Genomic DNA, 16,925 nt, shown 5'->3' with positions numbered 1-16,925 from the left:
TTAAAGTATTTCTTTTTTTTTTCTTTCTGCTTTTTCTCCCCAAACCCCCCCAGTCATAGTTGTATATCCTAGTTGTAAGTCATTCTAGTTCTTCTATGTGGGATGCTGCCACAGCATGGCTTGATGAGCAGTGTGTAGCCCCATGCCCAGGATCCAAACCGGGGAAGTTGGGGCTGCCAAAGCGGAGCACGTGAACTTAACCACTTGGCCATGGGGCCGGCCCCCAAGCCTCCCTTGTATCATTCAAGGCAGCAGCTGCCCACTGAGGAAATGCTAAACCTCATAAGGTCTGCAGGCTCTCTGGAATTTACCTATTTATCCTTAAGGTTTTTTTGGGACATAGTGTGGTAGCGAGGATGTTGCTACAAATGATAATGAATAGCTCTAAAAAGGTGTTCACTATGTGCTAAACACTGTTAGAAGCCCTTTATAAACACAGACTCATTTAATCTTCATAAAATAGTATAAAGTGGATAACTATAATTGATCAGATGTTAATTTTTATAGATGAAGGAACTGTAGCACGTAGAGGTTACATAATTTGGCAGGGTCATTCATCTACTAAGTGGTGGAGTCAGATTTTGAACCCAGGCTGACTGGCTCCAGAGGATAGAGATTTTTTCTGTTTACATTGTTACTGTGGGCCCTGGGGCCTAGAACATTGCCTGAATGGAGGAGTGTTCAATAAATATTTGTTAAACCAACAAACGAATAAGCTGTACTGCACATCCATCCTGGAATGGGATTCTAAGTAAGGCCCTAATCTATTACTTTCTTGGGCTAGAATATTATTTGCTGACCACAAGTGTTGAATTTCCATTAGGCTGCAGGCTCTTCTTTGACTGTATGGGTGAAATAGTTGGCAGAGGTAAGACTGGGTCAGCATCAACCCTGGTTCCTGTGAGGAGCGCTACCTCTGCCTTGCATTGTCCACTTGGGCTTCCCAATATGCTAGAGATGGAATACTTTGATGGTTACATTCCGCTCTCCCAGGTCCATAGAGCTTGTTGAGATATTTGGTAAAAACGTAATGCTTCTTAGGTAGTTTGTGAACTCTGACTTTCATGATTTTTTTCCTGAAAACCTGAACAGACACATTGTAATGGATAGTACTGCCAGTGTTTTATGTGTAAATTATCTGAACTGGCTGGGTTTGATGACCATGGACCGTCTCTTTAAGTATAGTTGTTTGAATCCAAGAGAAGACATCTGATCAAATGTATCTATGGCTACAATTTTAAATTGTTAAGACGGAAATGAGAGGAAACTTTCACTTGAATTTCCAGCTGTTGGTTAGAGAGAGTGTTATAGATTGCTTAGAAGTTAGCTTCTGTTTCTTGGTCACTGCATGTGATGGTTAGTTCACATCACATTGAAGGCAGTCATTTCCTCTTTATGTTTTTGTTTGACTGTTCCTGAGTCTGCTTTGAAACATAGTTGGATTGGTGAAGTTAGGGAATCACGAAGGCTAAAGTAGACCAAGGAACTCTAATTTCGTAATTTATTGCATTGCCTAATAGCTCATTTTTTTCACTAATTTGGATTACTTATCAGTACTACATATCTTGAAAGGAATACTTACAATCAATCATTATTCTTATTAAAGTAAATAGTGCTGCTGTGTGATAGTCTCTATTTTCCTATCTTTACTTAACAAAACCTAGTTTCTTTGTGCTATGGCACAAGCGGTTCAAAAGAGAAAAGGTGGAACACGTTAGTAGTTAGGACAAATGATAATATTTAGCTCTTATTTTCTTCATAGAATAAGATATACCCCCTGTATTGGTAAATCAGAGTCTATCAGAAATAACACTATGGTGAGGGTGAGACATTTAGAAAATACCACACAGAATATGTGTACCAGCTGCTTAAGCACATTGGTTAGCCCTGGCTGCTTGTCATAGCTTGAGTCTTGAGATGATCATCAATTCTCTAAATCCACAGGGTCCTGTCTCTGAATATTTAACCTAATATTAGTCTTTGGAAAAGAAGAAGTTTATCACACCAGGCCAGGCAGTGGCTTTGGGAAAGTCAGGTGCTGAATAGTAATTCTGGCAGCTATTAACTTTACGTGACTACAAGTGTCTTTAGTATCCTTTATAAGAGGCTGTACTGATCTTGCTTATGGATACTGAGGAAGAATGCCAAAGCTGATTGCAAAGCATTTTATAAAACAGAGGACAATATAAATACTTAAAGATAAATGCTTCCCTAGAAGGCTTAAAGTCCCCAAGGTACTGTGGGCAGGATATCTAGAAAATGCCACACAGAACATGCGCACTAGCTGTTTAAGCATCATAGTTAACCTCAGCCCCCTCTCATAGCTTGAGTCTTGAAGTGATCACTGATTCTCTAAATCCACAGGGTCCCGTTTCTGAATATTTAGCCTAATGTGCTGTGCTATAGGGCATTTGGAGTGCTGTGAGCTATTACTTGTAAATTCGGATTCCAATGAGAAAAGAATTCTGGGAGGAAAAGTAAGCTGTCATATTATAGAAGGTTTGAATAAAGATGCAAACCTAAAATATATAGTGAGATGAGGTTTCAGAAAAAGGAAGCCAGTTTGGTGTCTCCAGTGCTTAATTAAGAACTCATCTAGAAAGATGAGCCATTAAATACCTAAGTCAGATTTTAAATTGAGTAATTGACTTTGGCCTTTCTAAGTTAGTCAGTTTTCTCTTAGTGTTTACACATGTAATACTCATTTTTAAAATGTTTAAATTTGTACTCTAGGATTCAGTTGGTGACATTAACATTGAAATTCTGTGATTACATGTAAAATAGACTTGTAACAGTTAGGTCAGTTAGGGTTATCACATATTTTTCTTGTGTGGTGATGATCCATTTGTTTTACCTGAGGAAGATTCGCCCTGAGCTAGCATCCGCTGCCAGTCTTCCTCTTTTTATATGTGAGCAGTTGCAGAACCAAACCCAGCCCGCAGGAAGTGGAGTGTGCTGAACTTAAACCACTAGGCCACCGGGGCTGACCTTGTGGTGATCCATATTTACTAAAGGCTTAGTTTTTTTTCCTCTGAGTAATTTCAGTAACAAGGGGATAACGCAAGTTCTCCCTTTCCATCTTGCTCGTTGTTCGTATCACTTACTTGTCACTTAGCATATCTAGTCAGTCTACCAAATAGATGCCAGTAGTGGAAATCATGCCAAGAACCTCAAAAGATTTTAACTGTGGATTAGAATTATGGGGTAGAGGAAATTGTAAAAGGACAGTTTCACTTAAGACCACATGTATATAGAGTATTACAATGAAATACAAACCTTTTGGATTAAAGTCACGGAGCACATGAGTCTCAGCTTTATGCCTTAATGACCTCTATCTTTTATTTATTTTTTTTTAAGATTTTACTTTTCCTCCCAAAGCCCCCTGGTACATAGTAGTGTAGTTTTAGTTGTGGGTCCTTCTAGTTGTGGCATGTGGGACGCCACCTCAGCATGGCCTGATGAGCGGCGCCATATCCGCGCCCAGGATTTGAACCGATGAAACACTGGGCTGCCGAAGCAGTGCGCTCAAACTTAACCACTTGGCCACTGACCTCTGTCTTAAGGTGGTCTTTGGGAGAGTAGCCTGCCACATCCTCACCTGGTTGGTTTGCATAGTTCACGTGCACCTGTGGTATCCCATCTCAAATTTCACGGAACTCTTGTAATGAGCTTTTATAACTTACTGAGAAAGAAATCCTTGTGATAAATCTTACTCTATTTAAATGTGTCTGTGAATGATTTTTCTGTTTTGGTTGGAATAGATATATACATCTTTATGTAGTTGTAATCAAGATGCTGGTCAGTTTTATGTTTTGCTTTTTATTTAATGCTGTGCTAGGTGCTTTACATGTATTATCCCATTAAATCCACAAGACAATTATAAGAGAGGTGCTGTTACCTGCTCCTATTTTACAGGAGGTGAAACTGAACAGGGAGAGTTTAAATAAGATCACAATAGCCAAGAAAAAGTAGAGCTGGAAATTTAAATCCAGGACTGTGTGGTTGGGAAAAGTGTGAACTCCTACTTTCTCAGCCATACTGCCTCCTTTGTGATAAACTGTTAAGCCAGGCTGTTAATGAAAATATTGTGTCTAATTAGTAGAAATTCTAACTTTTCAGCATTTACTGGAAAATTTTAATATAAATAGAACCTATAGAAAGACTATTTCAATTTCTTGTTTTACTCTTGTAGGAACTGAAGGATGTGGGCCATCGTGATCAGATGGCTGCAGCCAGAGGAATCCTGCAGAAAAATGTTCCGATCCTCTATACTGCATCCCAGGCGTGCCTACAGCACCCTGATGTTGCAGCCTATAAAGCCAACAGAGACCTGATATACAAGCAGCTGCAGCAGGCAGTCACAGGCATTTCCAATGCAGCCCAGGCCACTGCGTCAGACGATGCCTCCCAGCACCAGGGTGGAGGAGGAGAATTGGCATATGCACTCAATAACTTTGATGTAAGTTATACTTGGGAGGTTAAGCTTTCAGACTCTTGACCATCCCCCGAAGTTAACAGATCCCTGGGGAGATGTGATCAAGGTTTCTCATGAAAGCTCAATTCTGCTTAGATTTGCACTCTCAGTTGAAATAAGTTTGGTGAATCATCTGTCTACTTGATCTTGACTTGGCCTAAAGCATTTATTTTTTTCTTTCTTTCTTTTCTCTTTTCGTTTGAGTTAAACTTCTGAATTCTTTTATGCAACTTGTGTTTCCTATGAGGTCATTCTTTATTAAGGATATGAGTTTGGTTCATTTCAACCAAGATTTTAACCTTCTGGCAGATGTGAAGCCATGGGAGAACAGAGGCAAAGTGCACATAGTTCTGCCCTCCAGGGGCTCAATCTGGTGGGAGATACATACAAATCATAAGTGACTACAGCGGAAGTGCCATCATCTTAATCTTACTTGTCTGTCTAGATATACTTCTCAATGACTACATTGTAATAATAGACAAAATTTAATCAAGTGGAAGCAAATTTGGGATAAAAATATTTTCTTAGCACAATGCAATATAGTTACTTTTTATAGATGATGCCCCCGATCTGTTCTGTGTATACATTCTGTGTATACATTGCTATGTATATAAACTCTAATAAGTCTTCCGGTGGATTTTGTTTTTCAGTTCCTATGCACAGTGCTTCAGGGTTTCCAGTAGATGGCAGCAGTTTAAGATTCTTTTTTATATTTTTTTTTTTTAAAAAAAAACAATTGTTGGGTCAAAAAAAATTTTTTTTTACTTAACATAAGGGAAAATTGCTTTCCAGGTGGCCAGCATCCTTTCATAAGTAGGAATGCTTTGAAGTACAGAATCAATATAATAGAGTGCATTTTGTTTTTAACAGGTTTTCATTGCCTTTACCTTTTCTTTTCTTTGTCTTACCCCTTTACTTTGGCTGGGGTAACTGATCCTTGCTGATATGCATGGCTGATTTACCACTTTTCATAAATGATAGAGAGAGTGTTAAGCCTCAAGACCATGGTGTTAGAACTGAATTTTTACCCTGGAGCCTTAAATATTAGATGACTTTATAGCAAACTCTTATGATGCATCTTACTGTTTACTGTCACTGTTGTTTTTTCCCCCCTCAAATTTGGCAGTATTAGATATTGGCCTGTTTCAAGGCAGTAAGGATTACATTTTGCCCCAAGTTAAGTAATTGTATATCAGAGACCTCTTAACCTCTTAGGGCTACAGTGAAACTTCATTCATAAGATGAGGGAGTTGGAGTAAGTGATGGCAGGCCCATTGCAGCTCTATGACTCTATTAAAATTCTATGACCATTTATTGCTTATTCCTGGTCAGAAGACCTTGTATATTCAGTTTTGACCAGAGAAATCCTGCAATAACTTAGTCTGGTAAAAAAAAATAAATAAATGATCCCGCTGAAGTGTAGGTTAATGATGAACTCAAGGTATTTTATGTTCAGTTTTGAAACAGGGTTCTTTGGAAGGCAAGAAAGAAGAAATACATATTTATTGGAAAGGGCAAGCTTTTTTTTAAGAAAAAAACTTGGCATTCAAGTTGAAATCAATAAGAACATAGTCCCTATAAAGAAAAATTAAAGCAAATGTTTACACAGTCATTTCCCAATGTGAGGATAAATTGTAAAGTGAAGTTGGAGAGAGGCCAATAGCTGCTTTCTTGATATTTGATGGTGTTGATGTTTGACCTTGTATCTACAGCTTACTTGTGACCTGATCTCACTCGTCACTGGGAAAGCTGGATTAAAGTGGAGTCAGGGGAGTGAAGGAGAGACAGAGGAAGGGTTTATTGTTTTTTGGGCAGTTACGCTTCATGGAGTGACTTTGTTGGGGCAGATTGCTCTCATCTCTTACAGAATACCTGGAGGTCTCTGGGCAGAGAAGATCTCCAATTTAGACATAACAAGATAAATTTAAGAATGAATTGTTTATAAAATTTGGTGAGATGTGTAAGGTGAGGAAAATAGGTTGAAATTGCTTATAAATGCATTCCTTTCTGAAACTTTGAGAACAGAAGCCAGTGTTTTGTTTTTATTTTTATTAACTTTTTTTTCTTTTTGAGGAAGGTTAGCCCTGAGCTAACTGCTGCCAATCCTCGTCTTTTTGCTGAGGAAGGCTGGCCCTGAGCTAACATCCGTGCCTATCTTCCTCTACTTTATATGTGGCACGCCTACCACAGCAGGGCTTGACAAACGGTGCCATGTCCACACCTGGGATCTGAACTGGCGAACCTCGGGCCACCAAAGCGGAACGTGTGTGCTTAACCACTACACGACCAGGGTGGCCCCTGTTTTTATTAACTTTTTTGTGGTGAAACAGTTCTGCTAATGTTACATAGCAGTGTTATACTCTATATACAAAAGAAAAAGAGAGCTAACTTCTATTTTCCTGTAGTTCTCATCTGGTAACTTAGCTATATAGGCTTATATAGTTATATAACTTAACTCTATAGGCTGCCTTTTAGATGTTCAGATTAGGTAGTGTGAACATGATTTTTATGCCAACATATTTGTGATTGCATTTGTGGTATCATACCTTACCCAGGCCACATTCAGCTGGATAGTATTTCTCCTAGTGCCTTCTTTGAGAAGTGATCTACCGTAGACCAACTTGTATGGGATGGTCTGTCGTCTACCAAGAAGTGTAACTTTCTTTCAGGCATTGGAATTTTTGTGTGTGTGTGAGGAAGATTGGCTTTGAGCTAAGTCTGTTGCCAGTCTTCCTCTTTTTGCTTGAGGAAGATTGTTGCTGAGCTAAGATGTGTGCCCATCTTCCTCCATTTTATGTGGGATGCCGCCACAGCGTAGCCTGACAAGCAGTGCTAGGTCCACGCTCGGGACTAAACCTGTGAACCCCGGGCTGCCACAGCGGAACGTGAACTTACCCACTATGCCACCGGGCTGGCCCCCAGGTGTTGGAATTTTTGTGTTACATCTTGTTGTTCCTAATCAACTCTTTCCTCACTTTCTTGAGTAATAGAGGGAACAGACATTAACACTAAGATTCAATAATACTTCGTCTGCAGAAACAAATCATTGTGGACCCCTTGAGCTTCAGTGAGGAGCGCTTTAGGCCTTCCCTGGAGGAGCGCCTGGAAAGCATTATCAGTGGTGCTGCCCTGATGGCTGACTCGTCCTGCACCCGTGATGACCGGCGTGAGAGAATTGTGGCGGAGTGTAATGCTGTCCGCCAGGCCCTGCAGGACCTGCTCTCAGAGTACATGGGCAATGTGAGTATCAGAACTTTCTTTGAAGTAAGAGGAATTTTCCATGATAGATTGAATCTGAGATGTTTTAACCATAAATATTAAATATGTTCTTGGCTCCTTGACTCTTTTGAGTGGGGCAGATTTTCAAGGAATGGATCCATAAATGGCTTTCTGTGTGCCACTTTCCTCCCCGACTTTTTATTTTGAACAATTTTAAACTTATAAAAATCATACAGTGAGCACCCATCTACCCTTTATCTAGATGACCAGTTAACATGTAGATACATCTGCACGTTTGTGTGTATAATTTATGTGTGTATATCTACACATATACAACCTTTTTTTCTATGAAATATTTGAAAGTAAGTTGCCTACTTTATGTTGCTTCACTTCTAAATCTTTCAATTTATTTTTAAATATTTATTTATTTTTAAGATTTTATTTTTCCTTTTTCTCCCAAAGCCTGGTACATAGTTGTGTATTTTTAGTTGTGTGTCCTTCTAGTTGTGGCATGTGGGACGCCGCCTCAGCATGGCTTGGCAAGTGGTGCCATGTCTGCACCCAGGATCCGAACCGGCGAAACCCTGGGCCGCCAAAGAGGAGCACACAAACTTAACCACTCGGCCATGGGGCCGGCCCCTATTTTTAAATGTTTATATTTAATAAATATAAAATAAATTTAGAAATAAATTTAAATTTATTTCTAAATTTAAATTTATTTCTAAATATTTCAAGTATTTTAAAATATTTCAGCATGCATATCCTAAGGATAATGACGTTCAATACCCCTAAAATTCCATTATCACATCTAGGTGGCCATCTAATTTTGGGCAAAAGGGAATGCTGAAAATATTTATAGTTGATGAGGTTCTTTTCATGAACCATAAAGAGTGTCCTAAGAGTAGGTAATTGCCAAGTAGAGCTGTAATAGGCAAACTGAGTAGTGTTTTTGAATTTTTAAGGTTTGTGTTTAAAAAACAGTGCTGTGAAATTTGACACTTAACACTTTTTGCCATAGAAAATACTGTACTTGTTGATTCCCCCCTTCTATTGTCAGTGTCTTTGTCTTCCTTTTTCCTTCCCGAATACTTCGTCTTCACTGCAGTTGTTTAATGCTAACTTAAGCTTACTGAAGTTTAGACCTTGAACCCATTATTTTACTGTGGCAAAGAAGGAATAAATTGAATAAAATCGTTTTAAAGGGAAGAGGGACAATACAAATTAGTTCTCACTAGTGATTTTTGCCTATTTAATACTTTTCAGGAAAATATCTTGACACTTTCTCATTTGTTCATTTGCCATATATCTTGTTTGTTCACTTATGTGCTTATGTAAGTGAACATGTAACAGTGAGTCATGCTGGAATTCCTAGGGTGAAGATGAATGCCTTCTTGTGCCTATCTTGCTTCTACCATATTGTGAAATTAGTGAAGCATGTTGCATTTTTTTAAGCCATTGCCATGTTTTGATCGTATGCAGTCTCCCTCAGAAAAATGAGATTAGAGGCTTAGTTAAATCAAATGGAAAAGCAGTTGATAAGTCACAGTGAAAATGTGGGACACATTTAAAAATCCACATCTAAGCTTGAAAATCAGAAAATATGAAAAACGGATAATTTGAAGACTGGCTCACAATGTTGGAGTCTTAAACAGGGAGACAAAGGACTCATGATGTGTATGTGGACCAGTTATCTGCTATCATGTGTAGCGCTGAAGTCGTAGAACAGTGTTCAATGCATTTATGATTAGGAAACCACTTTGAAAATAGCCTTTGGTGGGAAAGAGTATGTGATAAAGCTGTTCTCAGTGCTCTATATTAGCGCTTCCTACCCAGTCTACAAGATACCCCTTGAATCTTGGGACTGGTCAGATCTTGGGTTAGTCATCCCTGGTCATGAGTTACCTTCTGGTTTTTCCCCAGAGTGTCAGACAAATAGTATTTTCTGTTTGTGTCATGGATGTAAGTAAAGATGGTAAACATTTGTACTCAAGACATAGAGACCATAGCAGCACTCTTAGATAAAATTTTATTATCTAAGTGAAAACTAGAACAATGATTGCTGTTTGGTTGAAATTTATGGATTATGACGGGGGTTTTGAAAGAAATTATTCTTGAGATTCAGAAATATATTTTTAGAAGATGGTCTCTGAACATGTTTCTCCTAAAGAGGAAATATTTAGTTTCCTTGTATTGACTTGTGTAGTTGTGAGCAGGCTAGGTCCTGTCAAAAAGCAATGGAGTGAGAATAAAGGTAGAGGGCAATGAAGCATGCTTGAAGAAAGCTTAGAGCAGTAAAAGAGTGCAAGAAGCAGAAGCAAGTGGGGGTGAATTTTTGCTAATTATGATGCGTTCAAAAACATTTAGAACCTCTAGTGACAGTCAGAACTTAACTGGCAGTGTCTGCCTGTCACTTAGTTCATATAGAGTGTGTGTCACACGCAAAGTAGTGTGCTGGGCACTATGTAAGAGGAGGAATTAGACACTGATCCCTCCCTTCTGAATCAGACAGGGTCTCTACAAGGCATTTATTGGGAGTGCCGTCATAGGTACCACTGAAATGCCATGGGGATTGCAAGGAGGATGAGATTATTTCTAGCTGGAAAACTCGAGAGGACTTTATGGAGAATTTATTCTTTAGGTTGAGCTCTACCTTGATATTTAAAAAATAGTTCCCTTTAAGTTTTGATTATTTCTGTTGAAAAATATTAAACAACCAATTATGGTATATGGAGAATTGAGACAATCTGGATTAATTAAAACTGGTTCACTATGTGGAACATTGTAGACAGAGTGGTAAAGTCCAGAAAGGCACATATTTTTACTTTTTTAATTTCCTGGCTCTCTCTCCACAATGTCATTATTTTTATAGATACATACTCTTAAAATCTTGCCAAAATCTCTTGAGTCTTTTCCTTCTTCATCTTGTGTTGCCACTTACCAAGTTACATTGGTTTTTCATCTAAGGCGATGATTCTTAACTTTGGATGCGTGTTAGAATCCTTAGGGAACTTTTAAAAGTCCTGATGTCTGGGTTGTACCCCAAGTAAGTCAGAATCACTGGATTGAGGTCCAGGCATCAGTATTTTTAAAAGTTCCCCAAGTGATTCCACTGTGCAGTGAAGGTGGAGAAACTGCTCAGATGGTTTATTGCATTTGTCCCTTTCTGTCTCCACTGCTGTTCCCTTATTCCAGACTCTACTCAGTTTCTCCAGTTTCCAATCTGTTCTGTCCACTCAGACCAGTGTGAGCTCATGCCTTCAGGAGGATGTTGTTTATTATGTTTTTGAAATTTCCTTTCCACCTGTTTAAACCTAACCTGCTCTTCCTTCAAGGCCCACATTTTTTCCCCCATCTCTTTGCTGAAGGCCATTTCAAACTGCACCATTCTACATTATTTCTTTGCTGCTTGAAGTTTTGCACCTAACTCTTTACTTCCTTGAATTGTTGCTTACTTATATTTCCTTTGTCCATGTAATTTTGGCAACTAGGTTTTAAGCTTTTGAAAGAAGGAGAGTATTTTATTTTATTTGCCTTTTCCCCCCTAGTTATTTTATTGAGATCATAATGGTTTATAACACTGTGGAATTTCAGGTGTACATTATTGTTTGTCAATTTCTGTATATACTGCATTGTGCCCACCACCAGTGGTCTAATTTTTATCTGTTGCTGTACATATGTGCCCTTTTACCCCTTTTGCCTGTCCCTCATCCCTCTTCCCCTCTGGTAACCACTAATCTGTTCTGTTTATTCATATGTTTGTTTATCTTGCATTTATGTGTGAAGTCATTCAGTGTTTGTCTTTCTCTGTCTGGCTTATTTCACTTAGCATCATACCCTCAAGGTCCATCCATGTTGCAAATGGGATGATTGTTCCTTTTTTTTTTTTTTTTAATGTGAGGAAGATTGGCCCTGAGTGAACATCTGTTGCCAGTCTTCCTCTTTTTGCTTGAGGAAGATTGTTGGTGAGCTAACATCTATGCCAGTCTTCCTCTACTTTATATGAGATGCCACCACAACGTGGCTTGATGGGCAGTGCTAGGTCTGTGCCTGGGATGTGAACCTGTGAACCCCAGGCTCCCAAAGTGGAGTGCGTGAAGTTAACCACTGTGCCACCAGGCCGGCCCCCAATTTTGTCTTTTTATGGCTAAGTAGTATTCCATTGTGTGTGTGTATATATATATATATATATATATATACACACACACACACATACACACCCCACATCTTTTTTATCCATTCATCTGTAGAAGGGCACTTGGGTTGCTTCCACATCTTGGCTATTGTGAATAATGCTACAGTGAACATAGGGGTGCCTAAATCTCTTTGGGTAGTTGATTTCAAGTTCTTTGGATAAATACCCACTAGTGGGACAGCTTGATTGTATGGTATTTCTATTTTTAATTTTTTGAGAAATCTCCATAGTGTTTTCCATAGTGGCTGTACCAGTTTGCATTCCCACCAGCAGTGTATGAGAGTTCCCTTTTCTCCACATCCGCTCTAACATTTGTTATTTTTTGTTAGTAATTATAGCCATTCTGACCAGTGTAAGGTGATGTCTCATTGTAGTTTTGATTTGCATTTCCATAATAATTAGTGCTGTTGAACATCTTTTCATTTGTCTGTGGGCCATCTGTATATCTTCTTTGGAAAAATGTCTGTTCATTTCCTCTGCCTATTTTTTGCTCAGTTTTGTTTTTGTTGTTTAGTTCTGAGTTCTGTATATATTTTAGAAATTACCCCTTGTCGGACATATGATTTGCGAATATTTTCTCCCAGTTGGTGGGTTGTTTTTCATTTTGTTCATGGTTTCCTTTGCTGTGCAGAAGCTTTTTAGTCTGATGTAGTCCCATTTGTTAATTTTTTCTTTGGTTTCCCTTGCCTGCCTGAGTAGACATGGTATTTGAAAAGATGCTGCTAAGACCAATGTCAGAGAGTGTTCTGCCTATATTTTCTTGTAGGAGTTTTACATTTCAGGTCTTACATTCAAGTTTTTAATCCCTTTTGAGTTAATTTTTGTGTATGGTGTAAGATAATGGTCTACTTCATTCTTTTGCATGTGGCTGTCCAGTTTTCCCAACACTGTGTATTCAAGAGACTTTCCTTTCTCCATTATATATTCTTGGCTACTTTGTCGAAGATTAGCTTTCCATAGATGCATGGTTTTATTTCTGGGGTCTCAATTCTGTTCCCTTGGTCTGTATGTCTGTTTTTTGTGCCAGTACCGTGCTGTTTTGATTACTATAGCTTTATAGTATATTTTGAAATCAGGGAGTGTGATACATCCAGCTTTGTTCTTTTTTCTCAGGATTGCTTTAACTATTCAAGGTCTTTTGTTGTTGAATATAAATTTTAGGATTCTTTGTTCTCTTTCCATGAAGAAGGTCCTTGGGATTCTGATTGAGATTGCATTGAATCTGTAGATTGCTTTAGGTAATATGAACATTTTAACTATGTTTATTCTTCCAATCGATGAGCATGGATATCTTTCCATTTCTTTATATCTTCTTCATTTTCTTTCAGTAATGTCTTATAGTTTTCAGTGTGTATAGGTCTTTCACCTCTTTGGTTAAATTTATTCCTAGATATTTTATTCTTTTCGTTGGGATTGTATTCTTGACCTCTCTTTCTGCTAGTTCCTTATTAGTGTATAGAAATGCAACTGGTTTTTGTAAGTTGATTTCATATCCTGCAACTTTGCTGTAGTTGTTGATTATTTCTAATAGTTTTTCAATGGATTCTTTAGGATTTTCTATGCTTAGGATCATGTCATCTACAAGCAGCCAGAATTTCATTTCTTCCTTTCCAATTTGGATTCCTTCTCTTTCTTTTTCTTGCCTAATTGCTCTGGCCAAAACTTCCAGTAGTATGTTGAGTAAGAGTGGTGAGAGTGGGCACCCTTGTCTTGTTCCTGTTCTTAGAGGGATGACTTTTAGTTTTTCTCAGTTGAGTATGATGTCGGCTTTGGGTTTGTCATATATGGCACTAATTCTGTTGAGGTACTCTCCTTCTATACCCATTTTATTGAGAGTTTTTATCATAAATGCATGTTGGATCTTGTCAAATGCTTTCTCCACGTGGATCTATTGAGATGATCATGTGATTTATATTCCTCATTCTGTTAATGTGGTGTAGCACATTGATTGATTTGCGGATGTTGAACCATTGCTGTGTCCCTAGTATAAATCCCACTTGATCATGGTGTGTGATCCTTGTAATATATTGCTGTATTTGGTTTGCAAATATTTTGTTGGGGACTTTTGTGTCTGTGTTCACCAGTGATATTGGCTGTAATTGTCCTTCTTTGTGTTGTCCTTGTCTGGTTTTGGTATCAGGGTAATGTTGGCCTCATAGAATGAATTAGGAAGTATTTCATCTTCTTCACTTTTTTGGAGTAGTTTGAAAAGGATATTTGTTAAATCTTCCTTGAATTTTGGTAGAATTCTCCAGAGAAGCCACCTGGTCCTGGACTTTTGTTTTTTGGGAGTTTTTTTTTTTCTTTTTGTGAGGAAGATTGACTCTGAGCTAACATCTCTTGCCAATCTTCGTCTTTTTGCTGGAGGAAAATTCTCACTGAGCTAACATTTGTGCCAGTCTTCCTTCATTTTATGTGGGATGCTGCCGCAGTGTGGCTTGATGAGTGGTGCTGGGTCCACGCCTGGGATCTGAACCTGCGAACCCCAGGCTGTGAAGTGGAGCATACGAACTTAACCACCATGACACCAGACTGGTCACTGGGAGGTTTTTGATTTTATTTCAGTCTCTTTACTTGTGATTGGTCTATTCCAACCCTCTAATTCTTCTTGATTCAGTTTTGGGAGGTTATATGAGTCTAAGAATTTATCCTTTTTTTCTAGGTTATCTCATTTGTAGGCATATAGTTTTTCATAGTATTCTCTTATAGTCCTTTGTATTTCTGCAGTATCCATTGTAATTTCTCCTCCTTCTAATTTTATTTATTTGAGTCTTTTCTTTTTTTCTTGGTGAGTCTGGCTAAGGGTTTGTCAATTGTATCTTCTCAAAGAACCAGCCCTTAGTTTCATTGATCCTTTCTACTTTTTTTTTACTCTCTACTTTGTTTATTTATGCTCTGATTTTTATTATCTTCCTCCTTCTGCTGACTTTGGGCTTTGTTCGTTCCTCTTTTTCTAGCTCTTTTACTTCTAGTTTAAGATTACTTATTTGAGATTTTTCTTGTTTGTTGAAGTGGGCCTGTATTGCCATGAATTTCCCTCTTAGGACAGCTTTTGCTGCGTCCCATGAGAGCTGGTATGTGTATTTTCATTTTTATTTGTCTCCAGGTATTTTTTGATTTCTCCTTTGATTTCCTTATTGATCTAATGGTTGTTCAGTCTCCACGTATTTGTTACTGTCCCAGCTTTTTTCTTGTAGTTGATTTCTAGTTTTATAGGATTGTGGTTGGAAAAGATACTTGATATGATTTCAGTCTTCTTAAATTTATTGAGGCTTGCCTTATTTCCCAACATATGATCTGTCTTTGAGAATGTTCCATGTGTATTTGAGAAGAATATGTATTCTCCTGTTTTTGGATGGAATGCTCTCTCTACATCTGTTAAGCCCATCTGAACAAGTGTTTCATTTAAATCCGCTACTTGTTGACTTTCTGTCTGGATGAATCTGTCCATTGATGTAAGTGGGGTGTTGAGGTTGCCTACTATTATTATATTGCTGTGAATTTCTTCCTTTAGGTCTGTTAATAGTTGTTTTATATACTTTGTTGCTCCTGTGTTAGGTGCCTATATATTCAGAAGTGTTATGTCCGCTTGGTGGAAAGTCCCTTTTATCACTATATACAGCCCCTGTTTGTCTCTCATTGTCTCTTTTATCTTGAAATCTGCTTGTATGATATAAGTGTAGCAACTACTGCTTTCTTTTGTTTGCCGTTTGCTTGGAGTATCGTCTTCCATCCCTTCACTCTGAGTTTGTGTTTGTCTTTAGAGCTGAGATGTGTTTTCTAGAGGCTGCATATTGTTGGATCTTGTTTTTTAATCGATCCAGCTACTCTCTGTCTTTTGCAGTCTATTTACATTTAGAGTGATTATTGATATATGAGGATTGAATACTACCATTTTCTCTCTTATTTCCTGGTTGTTCTATATTTCCATTGTTCTTCTTCCTTTATATTTCTGATTGCCATTTCATTTTGGTGGTTTTCTGTGTTGATTTTCTCTTTTTTTATGACTTGTGGCTTGACCTTGTTTTTTTTTGTTTAGTGGTTACTGTGAGGTTTGTATAAAAGACATCGTAGATGAGATAGTCCAGTTTCTGGTAGCCTCTTATCTCCATTAGCCTAAGCAGATCCCATCTCTTTCCTCTTCCCTTTCTGAGTTATTTGTTGTCACAAATTGTTTTGTATTGTGAGTTGTGACTCAGTTGAAGGGTTTATAATTACTTTTGATGCTTTCCTTTTCTTCATCGTTTAAGTTATAGTTAAGTATTTGCTACCTTGTTCTGAAAGAGAGCTGCAGTTTTCTGATTTTGCCTGCTTATCTTCTTGGTCAAAGCTTTGTAAAGCTTTGCCTTTTGTTTCAGGTATTAGGGCATCCTTGATCATTTCTTGTAGGGAAGGTTTAGTGGTGATGAGCTCCCTCAGCTTTTGTTTATCTGGGAAAACTTGTTTCTCCATTGTATCTGAAGGATAGTTTCACTGGATAGAGTATTCTTGGCTTAAAGTTTTTGTGTTTCAGTATTATGCATATATCATTCCATTCTCCCTAGCCTGTAAGATTTATGCTGAGAAATCTGCTTAAACCTTGATAGGCTTCCTTTGCAGGTTATTTTCTTCTGCCTTGTTCTTGTTAATAGTTTTTCTTTGTTGTTCCCTTTTGCCAGTTTTACTTTTTAAACAGTTTTAAACAGTTGTTACTATTAGATGCCTTGGAGAAGGTCTTTTAGCGTTGATGTAATTAGGAGTTTTATGGGCTTCATGTATTTTTCGGTCTACTTGCTTCCCCAGGTTTGGGAAGTTCTCAGGTATTATTTCTTTGAATAAGCTCTCTGCTCCTTACTCCCACTCTTCTACCTCTGGAATACCTGTAATCCTCATGTTGCTTTTCGTAATTGAGTTGGATATTTCTTGAAGAATTCTTTTATTTTTTAAAGATTTTAGTTTTCTTTTCTCCTCCATTTGAAGCATTTCTGCATTTCTATCCTTTTAATCACCAATTCTTTCCTCCATAACATCACCTCTATTTTTTGAAGATTCTAGGTTATT

At 38.0% G+C, this 16,925-nt stretch overlaps 1 protein-coding gene across 15 annotated transcripts in view; it reads left to right on the top strand.

The window, feature by feature from the left end:
• Positions 1–16,925, top strand: part of CTNNA1 (catenin alpha 1) — a 313,987-nt gene that overhangs the window by 197,149 nt on the left and 99,913 nt on the right. For all 15 annotated transcript variants that reach the window (XM_070570709.1, XM_070570717.1, XM_008520797.2 and 12 more), the window contains 2 exons: positions 4,193–4,459; positions 7,511–7,714. In XM_070570709.1, the coding sequence (XP_070426810.1) occupies positions 4,193–4,459; positions 7,511–7,714 (471 nt within the window). The remainder of the gene's footprint in view (positions 1–4,192; positions 4,460–7,510; positions 7,715–16,925) is intronic.

The sequence above is a fragment of the Equus przewalskii genome, chromosome 13 (assembly GCF_037783145.1).
Source record: "Equus przewalskii isolate Varuska chromosome 13, EquPr2, whole genome shotgun sequence".
Lineage (NCBI taxonomy): Eukaryota > Metazoa > Chordata > Mammalia > Perissodactyla > Equidae > Equus > Equus przewalskii.
Note: the sequence above shows the minus strand (reverse complement) of the source record. Positions and strands in the feature narration are given on the sequence as shown.